This window comes from Pempheris klunzingeri, chromosome 4 (genome assembly GCF_042242105.1).
Source record: "Pempheris klunzingeri isolate RE-2024b chromosome 4, fPemKlu1.hap1, whole genome shotgun sequence".
NCBI classification, from domain to species: domain Eukaryota; kingdom Metazoa; phylum Chordata; class Actinopteri; order Acropomatiformes; family Pempheridae; genus Pempheris; species Pempheris klunzingeri.
Window position 1 is genome coordinate 10,728,119 of NC_092015.1, and position 19,352 is coordinate 10,747,470.

General features: G+C 42.6%; 1 protein-coding gene across 1 annotated transcript; it reads right to left on the reverse strand.

Annotated features, from left to right (window-relative positions):
• Positions 1–7,395: 7,395 nt before the first annotated feature.
• On the reverse strand, positions 7,396–9,723 carry LOC139199979 (ras-related protein Rap-2b). Its single transcript, XM_070829200.1, has 2 exons — positions 8,852–9,723; positions 7,396–8,266 (listed from the first exon to the last, which is right to left on the reverse strand). Exon 1 carries the CDS (start codon positions 9,456–9,458, stop codon positions 8,907–8,909), a length of 552 nt encoding a protein of 183 aa, XP_070685301.1. The 5' UTR covers positions 9,459–9,723; the 3' UTR covers positions 7,396–8,266; positions 8,852–8,906.
• Between the last annotated feature and the right edge of the window lie 9,629 nt (positions 9,724–19,352).

The following is a 19,352-nucleotide window of genomic DNA, read 5'->3' on the forward strand; positions in this document are numbered from 1 at the left end:
GACAGATCTACTGGCATTCTGGGTGGGGCTCGTGTGTAATTTTACAGGGTAAACTAAGTGCACAGTCAGCTGCGCCACACACTGATTTGTCCACACACACTTCCTGTCAGGGCCATATTAGGAAAATGTTTCCCGCAAGGTAAATAAACATGTTGTGACACCTTGGTTATTAGTTGTGTAACTGTAAGAAATGCTATTAATATAAAAACCATCTGGAAAAACAAATTTTTACACAATTAATTACTTTAAAATACTTTACAAACTTCCCCAGAAACCCTAGAGAATAAAAACTAGGCCAAAAATTCTGATGAAATAATATCAAGTTTTTTCCGTGAAAAGTAAATGTTGGTTTCTTTCTTGGTTGTCTTGCAGACAAAATCCCAAATAATTTGATTTGGTTTCATTAAAAGACAGCAAGATGAGTTAAATGTTGTGGACGACTGGATTTGTTGTTTTTGGTAATATTATTGTTATAAGAAAGCTATGAACATAAGATTTTGGCATTTTCACGGGCATTAATATGATAAGGTGGTATGAAAATGTCTCTAACAAATGAAAGGAAGATAGATAAGGACAAGATGACAAACACATATACCCTCCGAGTTAACGTTAAGTCAATAAGGCATCACAGACGTACTTCTCACTGTACGAGAAACCTTCAGCTCTGCTTTTAGTGGTTGCTCTCTCCCACAAGGTTCTTTTTCTGCCCCCTGGTTTCTCAGGTTATAAAAGACATGTTGCATAACCCTGCCTCAGGAGAAAAGTTTGATGATGAATCTGGACTCATAACTGGGGGAAGGAAAGACGCAAACGGATAGAGACGGAAGAGGAGTAAATAACTAAATAAAGTAAATAACTACCTAAAAAGCCTCTCCATTTCTCTCGGAAAGCGCACACCCTGAAGTGAAAAGACAAAAATGACACATTGCTCAAAGGCCACAACAAAGCAAATTGGAAGAAAGACGTGGCAGGAGTCACAAAATGTAGAGAAATGATGGCAACAGTCAGAAACCCAGTAACAAATGGGGAAAAAGATGATGGAATGAGAAAAAGAAATGGGGTTGCAAATGGGGGAGGAAGGTCACGGATGTCACGGCATGTTAGTCAGAATGCTGACGTTGCCGTGGTGACAGGAGGGCAAGGCCAGAGTGGTGGGAGGCAGTCACATGACCCAGCGTCAGGCCCTGGAGGAGGATGCCACAAACCCTCTTCTGACCACAGATCTACCAGATGGGGGGATGGAGAGGAAAGGAGGGCAGGAAGATGAGGCTGATTGCCAGTTACTTGCGCGTGGAAAAGTTCGTCTCAGAGCGAAAACCTGTGTGATGCAGGTTCAGCTTGTTATACAGCGCCCAGGCCTGCGGTAGGCAGAATAATGGAGTGAGTGAAGACAGATTTCTTGTCACCAGAAGGCCAAGGTTCACACCCCACTGACATCAAGCATCCTGTCCATAGCATGACATTAACTCGCACCAGGAGCACCGGCTCTCCGTCAGCTCAAACTGAGCCTCGTTATAAGTGTTTACTAGGTGGATGTTAAAGCATCACTATATTAAAACTGCATGCACCACAGTGTACGATGCAGGTGTCAATGAACCACCTGACAAGGCCAATAACATTAGACTAAATGATCATGTCAGGTTGGCATTATCAGAGATTTCTCATTGAGTCTAAGTTGTATGAATACAACTTAGAACTCTGAAAGACACTTTTCCACACATATGAAAGAACAGAACAAAGTTCCAAATACCAAACAAATGCGTATTTAAAAAGTCCTGGCAGTTACTTTTGTCTGCTTTGTTCCCATAAAAATTGGTATTCATAGCTAGTGATACTACAGTGACAGTAACTGGATGGTGCTTCAGATGTTTGCTCACAACAATCCTTAAGCCTTAACTAGCTCAGACATTTCTTAAGTTTTAAAGGTGCAACATACTTTAGTAGTAGTAGTAGTTTTAAGAACTTAGAAAGGACTTTACACAAAGTCTGAACTGGATTTCCTTAATAGCTGGTACAACCCAGTCCACATCGAGAGATGCTGGTTTGTTGCTAACTGTGCCCTGAGACATCCTTGTGGTGGGGGCCGCAGCGGTAAGGGGGTGTGGGTGTTATTATATCACAAAAAAAAAAAAAAAAAATCCAAATCCTTCCAAGATCACACAAATAGCATGGTCAGGTCCAAATTATGTCATGTTCCCCTCTCTAAATGTGGCCTAACGCATCACTTCTAAACATCTGATGCAGGCCTGTGATCAAACACTGGCACAAGCCAACCAAATGACAAGGATTCAAGGCCGTTCACTTCTTGTAAGTCCTCTGGCAGAGAAGCCAGCCCGTCGTTCAAGTGAGAAACCACACCCAAACCTCAGTTACATCTGTAGCCTGCTGTAGAGCAACAACAACCAAGTGACTGACACAGTGCCTCGCTCTCTCAGGCCAAAGGTAACACCATGCTATCAAAGATGGCCTTAATAACCTAGAAATTTGAGAATTTATCCAGGCAGCTCAAGATACCAATTACATATTTAATTATACTTACGGAGAGATCAAATTGCAGTCTGGCATGCCTGCACACACTTAATGACCTGATTTTTTCCCCCCCATCATAATTAAAACACTGATTGTAACTGAGCTCAATTACAAATCAGGTCCTTCAGCAATACTTGTCCTCACTGACACCAGTGAACAAAAGCTATTAATCCACACAGGGAATGTGACGAGTAACTAGTCCTGTCTGACTGGCTCTTTTGGCCTAGTTTCCTTTTCAGATGGAGCTCTGGTGCAAACCAAGGCAACTGTGCTATGATTATCTAAAGATGGTAAAAAGAGCAGTTTGACTGTGTGCCCAGTGGGATCTATCTTGTGACACAGTGGGGCGGTGTCTGGAGGCCTGTTTAGACAAACCATGCACTCTCACTTTTATCCTTTATCTCATCTGCTCTTTCTTTCTCTACCTTTGTGTTTGTTGCAGCTTCTTGGCGATACTCCTCTCTTGGCCTCTATCAGATCGGAGTTATGAAATGCAAAACGAGAAAAGCTATGAAACAACAACAAGGAAAGTAACATCCAGTTAGACACAAAGTGGCAACAACAAGGTCAAATCCCTGAAACGGACCACAAAGAACACATAAATGGCCACTCCGCGTCAAATCCCAACTTTCCCCTGTGTTCCATCGCTCTATATTTCAGGCTGAAGACATGTTCAGACATTACAGTTGAAGGAATGACAGGAATGGGAGGAATTCCGGGGCATTCCCATCTCGGCACAGTTAGCTCTGAGTGAAAAGGCCACTCCCTGATTCACAGAGGGCTGAATGAGGAAAGTAATGGATGACGCTTCTTACTCAGACAGACACAATGACAAACACAGAGTTTACGCCATCTCATCCACAATTAGACACAGCAACACTCCGAAACTACAGTAAAAGGTACTTTACCCATTTGAGGGTCTCTCACAATCTACTGTCAATTGAATGACAACATATCACAGTTCAAAGATCAGTTTGGTCGGAGAATATGATCTGGTCACATGGACTGAGTAATAACTGGGTAATAAGGAACCTGACAGGTCCAATCCAGCCCACGGCTGCTGTGAAGGAGGTGAGTGATGCCTCTGCTGCCTGCGTCTGGACAAAGTCTTGGTGTCGGAATGCTGCAGGAATCTGAACTGCAGTGGGTTTAAATGTGCACAGTGTGGGTTAACTGCAGTGTGTGTGTGTTTTCATGTGTGAGTGAAAGAGAGAAAAAACAAAGCTCATTCAGCCTTCTAGGGGAAGACAAACAAGGGGCAAACGGTTATTCCTGTGTCGTTATGGTAATGCCCTGAAGAAATGACGGTGACACACATTGTAAAATTAACAACGCTGCTGCGTATAAAGTAAATTCATGCATTATCACTTGAATGCTTTGTAGAATTGTTTAAGTGTAATGTTGAGAAAGAAAGGCTAATGGAGTCAAATGGATTTCAGTGAGCATACTGCCTTAGACAGATAGAGTACATAACAGGCACATCTGCCAAAAAAAAAGGCAAAAACCACACTCTTGAACACAACAGAGCCTCAGAAATAGCATGATGACGCTGGTAGAGAAAGAGCAGTCTGTAATTCAGCAAGGAGCCTATATAGTGATTAAGTCCCATGTAAAAAAAATGCAAACACACACCACCCACTCTCACTGGCTCTGTTGCAACACTTCCTGTCAGAGCAACTGCTTCCAACAGCAAAAAACAAAACACCACAGATCCTGCACCCATACAGCAAACACACTTAACCCTTATCTTAATCATTAACAAATCAATATTTAGTTTACTGTTGCCAAAGGAGGGAAATTATTTATCTAAGGCTGCAAGCTCTGCCTCTAGATTTCTCTTTACACAGCAGAAAGTCGCTTTAGAGGTAAAAATCACGCTTCCCGTCACGAACAAAGAAGATATACGTTTGTGACGACTGAGAGAGCGACGATCAAACAGGCCGACACCCTCCTCTCTTACAGTCACCATTCCAGCAGTGACTGAACTCCCATAGGTCACGAGGCCACCGTGAGCAGCCATACTACATCCCAACCCCCCTTAACCATGGCAACCACATCACATGACCATCTCCCATGATCAGCAACCACTGACAAGCCTGTAAACCTGAAAATTTCTCGTTGGCTGCGACCGAAACCAATAGATTTAAAAATAGGCTAATTAAATTCCTTAAAATAAAAAAAAATAAAAATTGCAATTCATGTATGCAAAAACGTGGTCGCAACATACTGAAACTTAATAACTCAAAGGCTGAAACCAATTAAGCTCACAACCACGGAGAAGCAACACTGGTGCTGACTTGTGCAAAAAAAAGAAGGGCAGGAAGTGAAACTTTCACCTTCTCGCTCCTTAGAAAGAGGCAGATAAAAAGAAACAAGAACTCGACAGGCTCCTTTCTCTCCAAAGGGCAAATTCTTCTGCTATCAGATGTTTATACCACAGCAAGAGAGTGAAGCCGCGCAGCGCTCGAAGATGGGGGGTGTACATTTACAGTATCTGGGGCATAGCTGTAATAACTGCTCCCTCTCATCCACTACCAGTTGAACTATATTATTCTAAGGCAGAGTTCAACCTCAGCTCACGTCTAATCACGCAATCTGAATCAAGGCCTTGGAGAAAACATGTTATCGGCCTCGACATCACACAGATAGCACACAGTCGTAAACTAGCCACAGCTTGTGGCGGATTTAAGGAAAATCTGAGAGCTGCTATCAACAGTCAGACGCACATACACACATAGTATTACACATAGCACTTTTGCACAGAACACTGAAACCGAACATTAAGCTGTAAAGCTGTCTGTTCTCGCTTTGGGGAGTGAGAAAAATACAATGTGTTCATCTACGTTTTTTTTGCCTGCTCACACAGAGATAGACTGCGCACATAATGTAAAGTTGTATTTATACACTAGGGCTATGGGATAACATGCATTTGATTATTCTATATGTCATTTGACAGACATTTACTATATTTTGGTACACATCAATATCCAAAAACATTCTGATATTGACCATTTTGCCCAGCTCTGATGTACGCCACTGTTCGATCGCACCTGTTGGATGCAATATTCACGCTGAATTGCTCCCTGTAGCCCGACCTCATCATGCCCCTCCGTCACATGATGCAGGCAAAGCCAAAGAATACATATGATACCATTGCTTACACAGACACAGATACCCAGGCCTGCACAGTCCCACAAGGTGGTCTGAGCCTGTGCAGGACAGTGACAGGCAGACACATATGCTCAGACTCATAAGACTCGTACCATATTACAACACATATACGGTGCAGCGTGAAGACCAACGCACATCTACTTCTCAAAAAGACTCTATGCGAAGCCTGTCTTGTGTTTGTTTACTCTCTCCCCCCCAAGCCATACTGCGGTCGACCAGCCAGCCGAGGCTAGGTAATCCCCGTAGGTAAACAGAAGCAGAGCGGGGCCTGCTCAGTCATACCCCAGCCTCTCCACATCACACCACTACACCCACACACACTGCAACCAGGCTCAAGCTCTGGGCTGAAACACTTCTTCACCCACACAGTTAAAAGAGACATTTCTCTGGTGCTGCATAGCCTGGTCTTGTCTATTAATGCATGTGAGGACAATGAAGCAGATAGCAGGGCTTTTATCATGATCACATGTTGTTGGTGAATACGGCTATGGCTCATCAAAGAGGCAGAGGGACAAATCTCATCAGATGCTTAAAAATCATATGTACCCGCATTTCCTGCTGTTCAGGAGCGTTGCACTCCCAACAGCCGGGAAATCACCATGCTTGGACAATCAGTGTCATGTCAACACTGTAACAGCCTTTAAACCAGTCATACCGTGTATACACCTTGGTCTGCTTTCTGTAAGCTTTGGATTTCACACATCCATCACAGTGGTCTCAGTGTTAACCGCACAGAAAGTCTGGTTAACGGAAAAAAATAGCACAGCTAGGCAGCAGGAGAAAAATAAAAATACATTTTTGGTGCAACAGTCAAATAACTTTCATGTTACAACCTCCACAGCATTCAATAAAGCGTCCACTAATGTGCCCAGTACATTTGTCAACATAAACCTCAACACGTTACATTATCCTATTGTAGCCCTATTTCCTGTTAGCCTGTGGGCTAGCCTCAACCATCAAACACCTCATCCAAGTTTGGGTTTGGGGAAAATCTGGTGAGTATTTGTAGTAATTAGGGCTGCAGTCAACCAAACAAACTTGGTAGGATGAAAATCTACCTACTCTTCATCCAATCGAATGGTCGACGGGGAGGAGAGGGGGGGTGAACGGCCCTCAGTCCAGCGACAGCTCTACATTAGTGGTGAATTACAGTATCATGGCACAACAAATTAGATGAAAATAATGGATTAAGAAAGCATCTCTCCTTGTGAAAGCGACACCAGCGATTGAGAATTTGGTCGAACACGAGCACGTCGACCAAACCGACCAGAAGGTGTCAGCCCTAGTAGTGATCCTTTAGTGTGTATTCAAAGATGCTAAGCTGGTCTTCAAGCGGTGACACACTCTGGTCCACACCGCTCACGACAACTTTGTTTAGGCTCAGCAAATGGGCAAACAACCATTGTGGTAATACGCTGAAACAAGTCAACAAAGAGAAAACACAGCCTGGTTTCTTTTTTTAAAAATGCAATTTGTATTAAAAGTCTTATTTTTAAAACAGTCAGCCCACTGTTAAAAGGCTGATCTGAAATTAAACTTACAATCAGGTTAGATTTGTCAACGGTACATCATCACATTTCCTGTTAAAAACAACAAAATAAACATAAACAGATTTTGATTTAAGTGGTCTGGAAGGTAAGCGTTTGGTGTTGTCACGTCTAGGGGATTCCAGTACCTGTGCATTTCAAGATATAGATTTGGCCAGACTAAGCAGACATTCCAAAATGAACACTTAGACTTCAAAAAGGCCAACGTATAACATACAGAAAACCGCCATTCCATTAACAAAAAGCCTATTGTAGTTTTTTTTCAGCCTCCACCCCTACGAGATTATCCAGAAGAACAGTTCACTAAATTGTGGATTGCCATTTTGAAGGGTTCTTTTGGTGATACATGTAGGTTGGCACTAAATCTGAACAGCTGATTTGTTTTGGAAAGGCACTCGACACAAGGGCAATCTGGTCACCGTCCCCATGTCACTTAAGTTAAGGTCCTCTCGCACAATGAAGAGGAGACGAAGGAAAAAAAGTGGCACTCATCACATTTACTCCACCGGCAGAAAAGTGGTGGCAATTTCTTTTGACTTTGGAAAAAAAATAGGATTTGGAGTGTTGTGGAGCATTGCTCCAAAAGGGGTTAGGCAGAGATATCACCCAAATCTTTACCCGCCCCAAACTGTGCAGTTATTTACCAAAATATACTCTATCTCTCTGTCTTCTTCTCATACAGAAATATCCATTTATGAGTGTCTCTAAGTGTTGCCCTCCATAACTTTTCCATTGGGTTTTCGTTCCAGTTGTGAGTACAGATGGAACTGGTGAGGAGGGTGTTGCTGAAACTCTGGATCTGACACTGTGTTGACATCAATGGCGGACACTGATCGTGCAGCAAAGATACTCCAACCCAGCAGAATTCCTGAAGAGTGGACCCCTCCCTCTGTCTCTGTTGTTCCCCTCCTCCTCCTCCTCCTCCTCTCGTCCCCCTGCAGCATTCCTCCCTGTATTTTCCTCCAAGGCCAGGGTGAGACACGAAGAAGAGCTCAACAGTACACACTTGCTGCAACACACTGCCACAAACAAGAGATAAGGAGAGTCATGAATGAACTACAACAACTTCTGACAAAGCATAAAGAAAAACGCACTGGCTCTCAAGGCTCATTTGGGGCTCGGCTCAACAAAAACCAACTTGCTGATCCCTGAATGTAGGCCATACAAGAACACTGGAATCTCCCGACTCCTGTTAACCTCATTCTGGAAAACACCATATGAGCCGTGGTTTAATAACCCCAGATTCGAGGTGTGCTGATTCAAGCGCTGAATTTGTAAACCTATCATCGCTTGCACCTCCAAATGAGTCAGACACTTCCCCAATCTGATTGGCAAAACAATGGACTGCAAGTGTCCTACTGTAGGTTACCAGTGAGAACTCACATGAAGGAGAAGTGACAATAAACTAGAATGACTAAGCTTAAAAATGAAGTTAAACATGCATCCAGTGCTTTACTGTTTACTAATCTATACTTGTTCTAGACGTGTGCTAAGAAAGGATTCCAGTGGCATGTTTATAGTAAGTACTGGTGTAGTGACACTTAGCAAAACTTAAAACCACTGATGTCAGCTTTACATTTTCAGTGTACAGCGTCTAAACTTACCATTGCAAACTTAAAACCGAGCAAAGAATAAAACTTTATGGTTGTCCTGTTTTTCTTAAAGAATGACACAAGACGAACAGCACTGGTCGTCGCCATTTGGTGTTGAGGCATAGTTCATCTGTCGGACTATCTCTGCAAACAGTTCGTCCACAGAGCTTTTATTTTTGGCTGAAGTTTCCATGAACGGGCAGTTCCAGTCGTCCGCCAGTGCCTTCCCTTCACCGGACGAGACCTCCCTTTCCCCCTCCAGGTCCACTTTGTTTCCAACCAGAATCATCGGCACCCTCTCGTACCGTTTCACCCGAATGATCTGATCCCTCATCGGTTTGATATCCTGGAAGCTCTGCTGGTTCACCAGGCTGTAGACCAAGATGAAACCCTGCCCGTTTTTGATGTACAGGTCTCGCATGGAGGCGAACTGCTCGGTCCCCGCCGTGTCCAGGATCTCCAGGACGGACGGAGAGGAGTCCACCTCGATCTCCTTCCTGTAGAAATCCTCTATCGTGGGGTCGTATTTCTCTATGAACGACCCCGTCACGAACTGGACGGTTAACGCGGATTTACCGACCCCTCCGGACCCGAGAACCACTACTTTGTACTCTCTCATGGTTCCCACAACAGCCGACACTCCTGCTTCCTCTCCGCCGTGAGCCCGCTAGCCGCCCTGCTGGGTTTCAAACCGCTCACCGTTGCGCCTCCGCCGGCAGTTTTGTACACACTCCGGTCGGTGGATACGGGGCGTGGCCGTCAATTATAACCGCTCAGGAGGTAAATACAGTCGTTTCAGACCCCACGCTCAGCACATGTATTGTGGCATGTTGAGCTACCGACGACAGCCCGGCCGGTTCTTCTGCAAGCTTCCCCCGTTTTCGTTCAAGTGGCCACAGAGCGCCCGTTGCTCTCTTTGGCGGAGTCAAGACAACCGTGACGGAAACACACTGCGTCCGGTGTGAGCTTTCAAAATAAAAGTCCAAAGCCCGGACGTGTCCTGAAATGTCAATCCAGTAACGCTTCCACTACTCGTTAAATTAAGGGATTCTCAAATATTTTGGCTAAGATGGTTGTTATTTTGCGTATTCTTGTCGCTAGTTATTGTTTTCATGTTATATGTATTCCCTCCTGAAGGCGAGCTATTGTACATCCGGTATAATTCTTGCTAACTCTAGCTGGCTTGTCGCGGTGAGCTGTCTGCGCTTCCTGCCCACACTGAGCACGCACTCTGCGTCCCACGTCACTCAATAAATACTCTCCAGTGTTTAGTTAAAGGTGCAGTGCGGCTGTTATCGCACAGTCAGCGTGTCGGCTACCCTCAATACTCACGCAGACTGCCACACCTTAGTTTCGACATCACGCAGTGATCCTTGGGCTTACTACTGCTTGACTCATACTCACATAACTTACTGGAAATGTCTGTCTCCTGTTGTTTCTGCAGACTTCTTGTTGCTTAACCCCTCAAGGCAATCTGGGTGTGTGGAGTTCATCACTTTTTTAAACTCCAAAATGAGTCAAGCTAAATTACAAAATGTTTATAAAATGCTAGACTCCTCACATATGATAATATTTCCAAATTCAAGTCCAATGAATCATGACCCCACATTTGACACATCATAGGGCTTTTGTGTCAGATCTCCCAACATTCCTGCGCTTATTTTGTTTTCTTGATGCAGCCCAGTATCAGATTAATCTTCATTTCTTGTTCACTGATTTGCTCCATTGAGCTTCTTCTCTGTAGTCAGATCAATATCTAAACCACACTCAGACCTACCGGGAAAAATGTTGTCTGATCTCTTTGGTGTTTCTCAAACATCTCCTGAATCTGGAAGTTATCCATGACTCATGACTTGTGGTGTCATCTGTAGTCCAAGCGGAAACCACGTGAGACGCTTGTCATAAAGTCAATCGAAAAGTCATCACATGTCTCTCTCAGTGTGCGTTTTGGCACGCACATGCACATCATTGCATCCTCTTGAAAACTGCGAAACAACCACTGTTTCCAATCAATGCACATCAGCGCAGTGCAGTGATGATTAAACCACAGTCATGACTTCATCACCTCGAGGGATGGCTGGGAAAACTCTGGCTGGATCAATACAATTTTAATTCATCCACAAATCGCCAACAGAGATCATGCAACACACAATCATGCAGTGCGGTTAGACCTGTGAACGAAGAGGTAAACCTGTGATTCTGTATGCATCGTTGTGATTGTTGGAGCTCAAAGAATATGTCATGATGTTCACATAAAAAACATATGAGATTTCTGTGATACAAAACACCCACATACTCTCAGAGGATTTTTCCACAGGCTTGGTTTCAGGTGACAGCAAACGAAACATGTGGATTGGCTCGTCATGTGGGCTTTCAAAGCGCCCTGCAGCCAGCCCCTCCCCAAATCCCATTAAGAAACAACAAGTCAAAGCCTATATGAAGTCAATCAGAGCTCTGCCCCATGGGGAGTGAGGGTGGTGTGACCTCGAGCCTTGTGATGTGGATTGTCACATCTGTGAGAGTGATCATCCCGAATGTAAAACCAGGCGATCCTGTCAGAGAAGAGCAGAGTTTATTTTCACACCCCACTGATAATTAGATAGACCCCGTCACTTTATCAGTTCAGGTGAATTCTCGACAACAAACCAACAAAGAGCCGGATAACTGTGATGCACAGCCTTTCACACAGTCGTCATGGTGTTAAGGGCCTCTAGCTTGACTGTTACTAGTTTGCCGTCTCTTTCATACACACACATGTCACATGAACAAAGACACAACATTTGCTGGGTGATATCTGATGCTGAATAAAAAAACTTCCTTAGTGTTGGTAAAAACAGCATCCAAGTTGTAAGAAATCAATTTATTTGTGAGAGATTTATTTGTAAGTGTGAGACTTTCAAACGTTAGATTCTTTGTCTACTGTATCTTAAAACATGTACATTCAAACAGTTATTAGTCAGTCTTTGTGTTATTGTCCTTCTTCTGCAGCTCTTTCAGACGAAAAAGTAAATTTTAGAGTGTAACTTTGGAAGATATCCACTTCATTAGGCAAATTCAGACTCCTGATGCCTCACATTGGCTTAATCAGAGCTTTAGATTGTATTTTTCCATGCAGAAAGGACTGTTTGGGAGTTTGACCAAATCTTACACTTTGGGACCAGTAGGGAGGGGAGAAATAATTACAGCAACACTGAAAGAGTTTGCTGGATGAATGCATTTAATGTCCTTATGCTCATGTCAGTATTGTATTAAAATCTTAATCTGCATCTAGTCATTTTTGGCCAATTAGGGGCAGCAGAAAAAGGCTGTAAACATAACACTGACATATTATAGGGCTTTTAATTTGATATAGTGACCTTGTTAGCTTGTTAAAAATCCAGCTGATCGCTGTATTTCTTGACATGTGGCGAATGTAAGTTAGTCCAACTACTCTCCTTTAACTTTAAGTTTTAGTCTACTCCAACTCCCAGGGGAAACTTCTGGCTCTGTAGCAGCTGAACTCTCCACAGTGTTTGACAGCTATTTGCTATCTTTGTCCGTCTGGCATTTGTTGTGGGGCAGGTAGCTCACTGTGAGTTTTTTCTTAATCCGCTGATCTGAGCTTCCCTTGTTACGGCTCCTTATAACCTCTACCAGAGGGCCTGGGCTCACTGCCCCTCACCTAATACCACTTTCATCTCATATCCACCCCAGCATGCTCTAATTGAAATAGCCTGGAATAGCCCGAGGACTGTCCCTGTGTGTGCCATTCAGTAAAAGGTGAACATCTTCAACAACACAATGAGATGTACAGTGACAAGTCTTTAATCCTCACTCCTTGTCCTGTGAGAGTGACAGTAGACTAATTAAAATGTCTGAGACCACTGAGCTAATTAATGACAGAGATAAGTCCCCTCCAATGTTTTCATCCCACAGGGACTCAGAGGCCTTTCACATAACAAGTTTCAGGCTGTAATTTCAAAGGGAAAAAACTTGTGGCAAAATTGTATTACTTGGTTTGGATGCACAGTTTATAGCCTCCCGACCTTGAATTAATTACTGTATTTTCATAGTTTGCATTTCCAATCATCGTCTGTGGCAATGTGTTTGTTTTGATTTATGAATTATTCAGATGGTTTGAGGGGCCCATTCATCAATTCAATGGCATCAGAGCACAGCGTAAATAAAAACCATCTTTTGATTAGACTTCACAGCTATGAAGCCACAATTGTGGACAGAACGTTTCAGCATCAGTATGTATTATACACTAGGGTTTCCAAGTGTTACTCACTGCACATAATGACTAAAATAAAGCCTATGAACTGGTTAAATCACTTCTTTTTTTTATCTATCCCTCTGACAAAAGCCACAGTTCCTCCTATCGGTGTTACCAGAGTTGTTCAGCATGTTGTCTTCACAGGTCCCATCAATGTGTCCATTGTTGTAAGAGAACATATTTTCAAAGAAGGAAGTAAAAGTTTATCCTTGACCTACTAGTTTGACTAAATATTCTTTAACCCAATGATCTGTTTACCGTCCTGAAGACACAGATCCTCTTTAACAGCTCCAAAAAACATGCTTTTTTTATCAGCTTGATATTTAATGACTAATTTCATGAAAATTACTATTTTAAACCCATGAAATATTCCAGAAGTCTGCTACAGAAAATTAAACATCACATCTGTTTGGGGTCTCAATGGCCTCAGCTGTAAAACAAATGCAATGGATTTTCATACTATCAATATCAGTGGTTTGATACTTTATATGCACCACCACTCCTCCCATATCCCAAATAAGTCTGTTTGCATTTCTGTTGTTGGAGTTTTTAACATGGAGTGAGCGTCAGGCTATGTTCAAATAGAGCTGGTTTGTTCGATGTGTTGTGAAGTGAGGTGTTTATAGTTGCTTCAGAGGGTGAGACGTGACAATCTTGAAATGCAGGGATAACTGTGCACAAATTTTCAAAGTGTGTCTCCTGCAGGGCATTCACAGTGTTGCACTCAAATGTTCACATGAAAAGTGCAAAAACAGTTGTGCCACCAATGAAAAAAGAGAGCCAGATAGAGAAGAACAAAACCCTGGCTCCTTTCCCACCTCCACAAACTGGCAAATCACAGCGTGAAGTGGGTGTTAATGTCAGATTGTTTTTCGGAAAGTTACAGAAATGATTGGACACAGCCCGCATCAGAAAGGTGTATTGGGAGGACGTTTCTGAAGCTATTCCACCGTCAAACAAGCAGTTCTGACAAAGCGTACTGGCAGCTTTGGACCTGTCTGGAATCTAATTAATGCCAAATGTAACATCACTATGTTGGATAACATATTGCGCATTTCTTTGTTTGTGCATGGCTTTTTGGTCCATGTAATTTGTTAATGCACAGCCCATATAATCTATAAAGCATGAAATGGAATTTGAGCAACCTTATGACTTCAATTTCAGACCATTGAGTAACTAGGACACAAAAAACTGATTTGTCAGAGAAAGAAAGCCAGTTTCTACAGTGCACTTGCAAAATAGAACAGTGGTTTTCAAAATGGGGGTCAGGACCTCCTCAGAGGGTGCTAAATCTACCTGAGGGGTCGCAACATGATTGACAAAATGAGAAATTTTCACAAAAAAAAAAGTTATTAATTATGTGTAGTTTTTATCTCCTCCACACACCACAAAACTATTCAAATGAAGCAGTCTGACAGGGGAACACCACTCTTGACTGGATAACAATGAAACTTTGCTTTAAGGGGCCAAGAGGGGTCAGGAAGGCTGGGAACCTTTGGAGAAGGTGAAGAGTTCTGCCTCTCTTTTCTGCAGTGAGGTATTTTGTCCAATGGAGGGCAGCAGACCCGCATCCAATCATGTGAGGGCACTGCCATTTCCCTGCATGACTTCAGATGTTATTCACAGCTCAGGTGAGCAAGAGACTCCACACTGAGGTGAGAGTGCTGTGAAATGTGCAGGGTATGTGTCAATTTACACAAAAAACACATAATTACGCATGGAAAATATATGGGAGTTTACGTAAGGAGTCAACACTATTATGTGATTGTGTTTTGACTTGTGCCAGAAAATCATCTATTGGATAAATATTTGACATAGCTTCACAGTCCTGAAGGAGACAACATGCACCAACACAGCAAAGAGAGGACTTGATCGGTTTAAATCTCGCTGGATGAGAACTCAGTATTGTTCAAACTGCGGAAAGGAGGAGGACAAAAGGCTGTTGTCCTGTGTAAAATGCCATTATATTCACCAACAAAGCCAGGACAGTCTGGGGAGAAACTGATACATTGAGAACTGAGTCACTGACATTGTGACATACAAATTTTCAAAAAATTACCAACTAAATATATATTTTTTTAAATGTGAGCAAGAAAATATGTGATATAAGATACAATGAAGAGCAGAAAACAGAAAGAAGAAGTAGCAGATAGAAAGGAACAGGGTGACAGAGAGAGAGATTAGACACAGGGTCTTTCATCCAGTCCACAATGTCAGCCTTTCATGTGTGGAATTTGGCCATCATTAATAATACATACAGTTCTTTCCAGTTCAGTGCAGTTGACTGCTGGGGGTTAAAGTTTAGGGGTTGAGAGTCACAGTAACCATCATCATCACAGAGAGGAATCTGACATTCTCACTTCCTCGCTGAAGCTGATGGGGTGGGGTGAGTTCATAATAATGAGAGATGCTGTAAGCGAGTGTGTGCTTTTCATAGTTTGGAACTTGAAGGTTGCCTCGGGAGGCTGCAGCAGTTTTGTAAAGACCTCAGGCAGATGTGAATACTCTTGTCATAACCAGATGCTATTCGGGGGACCGTGATGACCAAGGTTCAGTGTTGTGGCCACAGAGAAAAGACAGAATCCCAGCAGCAATGTAATTACTGCTGCTGCTAACACAATGGGAGCAATTCATCCATTAAAATAGGAGATTTGTTGGTGTGTGCGTGCCCTCATCCTCTAACCCACTCCACACACACTCACACACACACACACACACGCACACAAATTCACACAATCAGCGCTAAATAGGATTTGGAATTGGAAAGGCTCTGAGGACCACTGGGGTTTCACGGCAAGACCACGAATAGACAGAAATAAAGTGACTAACTTCTCACCTCATGCTAGGCTGCCTATTGCCATTGCAGGAAGTGCTTGGATGACATTTAGGACCCATCCACGCTAATGAGAGAATATTGTGTGTCGAAGCATGTCTGTTCAAACAAGCGCTCCTACGTTGTTTTCTTCGCTCTTCAGTCTGTAATGGCAAAGCACTATTTAATACTCTTTAATTTCCTCTTTTTCCTCTTTTATTTCCCTAGAGGAACAGCTCATAATTCTTGAAATCTATGTTTTGCATCTTGGCTGAGAAGCAGATAAAAAGATGACACCACTCTCAAGTCCTTTCCCTAAATATGAGGCTGCCGACAGGATCCAATGAAATTTACTGAGCATAAATACTGGAAGCAGAGGGAAACAGCCTTTGTTCAAAGGCAAAATGAAAATCCGCTCATCAAAACCTTTTAAGATCACTAATGACCATGTAATATCTTGTCTGTTTAATCTGTACTAATCCCAAAGTATAAAGGCGACAGGCTTTATGCTAAGATAAGATAAATGTTTCCTGACCAGCCTCGTACTGAATGGACAGTTAATTATGCGAGTGGTATAGTATCAATCTTTTCAATTAGCTCTTGGCAAAAAAATTGTATTTCCCAAGATGTTGAACTTTTCCTTAAATGGCTGTAAATAAACCACAAAACAGTAGTAATACATAATCCTAACTCACCATCCGGTTTCTAGACTTTTTTATAGCACCTCTGAAATTTCTCACACAAGTTGGCTCAAAGACCTTGGATATAGCAGTTTGACAAAATAATCCAAACTAAGGGTCAGTTTTATTTTCTTCATCATGAAGACTGTGTGAAAAATAACACATTAAATGATACAATAGAATTGATAGTCTTCACAGGGGAAGACTTGGATTGTGTTGTCATACAGTAAAATACAAAATCCAGGTGTTACACTGACATAAATGTCTCTGGTGTTTTGTACCTGAATGAGTGTGATTTTATGATTTGACCAATGTTCACAAACAATGCACTAACAACCAAGGCAGACAGTGACACAATTGATCACGTATATAGTTCTGCAGCCATCTTACAATAGGCCTTTTGTCTTTCGTCCCAGTAAGCCATGAAAGTGTTGCAATGATGCACAATGCCAGGACCCTGAAACTGAAGCAGATATATGGAATTCAGCCATCATTCATTTAATCATTAACACCTGTGAACATCCTGCTGTGACATGTAACAAACATGGAAGATGGGAAGAGAGACACACATCAGTTACAGCACCTGCACTGTGTGACCGGCTTTATTGGAAACACATGATAAGTGATCGCAGACGCAGGAGAAAGGTTGGTCGTGTATCATCACACTGAAGATTTCGAAATCCAGCCTATGAAATTGATCTTGAAGAAAAACCAGTCTCCTGTTGTTATCAACACAGACTAGATTTGGATTTGGGGCCAAAATTTACTGTATCTAAAATCTATCTGCGTTAGTGTGGACATGACCTTCAACCCACTGTAAGCCTCTGTGACTCACAGCTCAGCCACCCACCGCCGTCCCCGGCTGGATCAATATCCATTTGATTGGTGGATTTATATGGTGTATGAGATAAGCAGGCTGAAGCAACAGGTACTCGGGCCTGCTGCACCCAGAAAAATAGATCCTCAGCCAAGACCCACTCGGTGAACCATTCTGATGACCACTCAATCATGACCACAGTCACTTGGCTAAGTTTAGCAGGGAATCCAGGACAAGTGGATCGGCTTACAGACACACACACACACACACATATTAGCTCCAGGGGGAAACAAAAGTTGCATACAGACTGAACAAACACTTTCACACCCAGTGTGGAGCGAAATCATCTGCATGCAGTAGGTCACTGTTTCTTGATGCAGTTTTCTCCGAACTGTCAAACTTGTGTTACAGAGTATGAGCCTCATTTCAGGCTGTTATGGTAAGTAACAGTAGTTTCACAATTGCAGTACATTCCTCTTTAATGCCCCATAACTCCTTTTAAAGTGTATCACTTCCACTTGGCTTTAACTACATCCCCATTTCACTTCTGTCTCTGACACAGGCTTTTGAAAGAGACACAACCTTGCTCTGGAGTCTGTTTTTGTCCAGACAGACAAACCCCTTCAGACAAGATATTAATAGGACACCTGCGCAGGGGAAGCGCATGTGCGTGTGTGTGTGTATACATGTGTCTGTATGAGTGTTGGTGCATGTGTCTGTGTGTGTTGCCATTTTTCACCTCGCCTAACCCAGATCATTAATCATTCGCAGCCATTCGGCAGACACCGCACTCTCACACTGCCACCACTTACAGCCTACACAGACACTTACTAACACACATACACACACACACACACACACTGAACTGCTAGGATTAATAGGGTGAGGCAGCCAAGCAGCACAGGATAATAGAATCTAAACAACAAGGCTGAAGGGGAAGAGAAAAGAGGAAAGGAGAAATAGGAAGGGGAGGTGTCCGGACAGAGAGTGACTAATCATTGGAGGAGGTCAGGGAAGGGAAGGTGAATTTATGGTCCAGAGGAAAAGGTCAGAGGTGTAATTGGTAACACAAAGGAGGAGTTGGACGTAAAAAACACAAATTTTATTTTGTCAGGCCTATTTGTGTCTTTCTTTGATTAACTCTCACTCTTTAGATGTTAGCAGCAGCAGTTTTAGAGGGCAAAATGTTTTGTCAGCTGTTTTCTTGGGAGGAGAATGCACTCCACTGCTGATCATCTCTTTCTGCTAATGGATAATGGAGGAGTGTGAGCACACACGGTGTGCAGATGCATTTGTGTGTGTGGTGGTTAATATTTATGAATGCATTTCATGTGTATGTCAGCATACTTCAAAGAAAGTATGAAAAGAAAACTGCAAGAAGAAATTTCAGCAGATCTGATGTTAGATGTCAAATCAAAAGTGGAAATAACCTTTTTTTTGAGTCATATTATATAGTATTTTCTAATTTTCTGGCTGACTTCATTTCTCTATCATGAAGCTGACAAAATCTTATCTTGATTTAAACTTAATGGGGAATGACAAGACCTTCGGTTGGTACATAACACTTTAAACACTCCTAAATCAACACTGTGGCAGCAATGAGAGAGAGAGAGAGAGAGAGAGAGAGAGAGAGTCACCTGCTAAGCATGCAAGGTGTAGCTTTGTCTAATGAGCTCAGAAAACACAGCTCCCACAGGAGGCTCAATACTTGATAACGCAGCTTTATCTGTGGTGGATCATTAACACTCACTTGCCAGAACAGGAAGTACATTACATGAGGTGACAGTGTACAAGAATACTGTGTCAGTATGCAAGAATTTACAGCACAGACACACACACACACACCCAAAGTGACAAAATAATGGAGACATAGCATTAAAAAGAACTTTGAAGTGGTTAACTTTGTAATAGCTAAATTACAATTTCAAAGGCAAAGTTAAATGCCAATT

Bases quoted from the DNA above. Each gene is read 5' to 3' on its own strand.
- LOC139199979 (XM_070829200.1), bottom strand. From the start codon at position 9,458: ATGAGAGAGTACAAAGTAGTGGTTCTCGGGTCCGGAGGGGTCGGTAAA.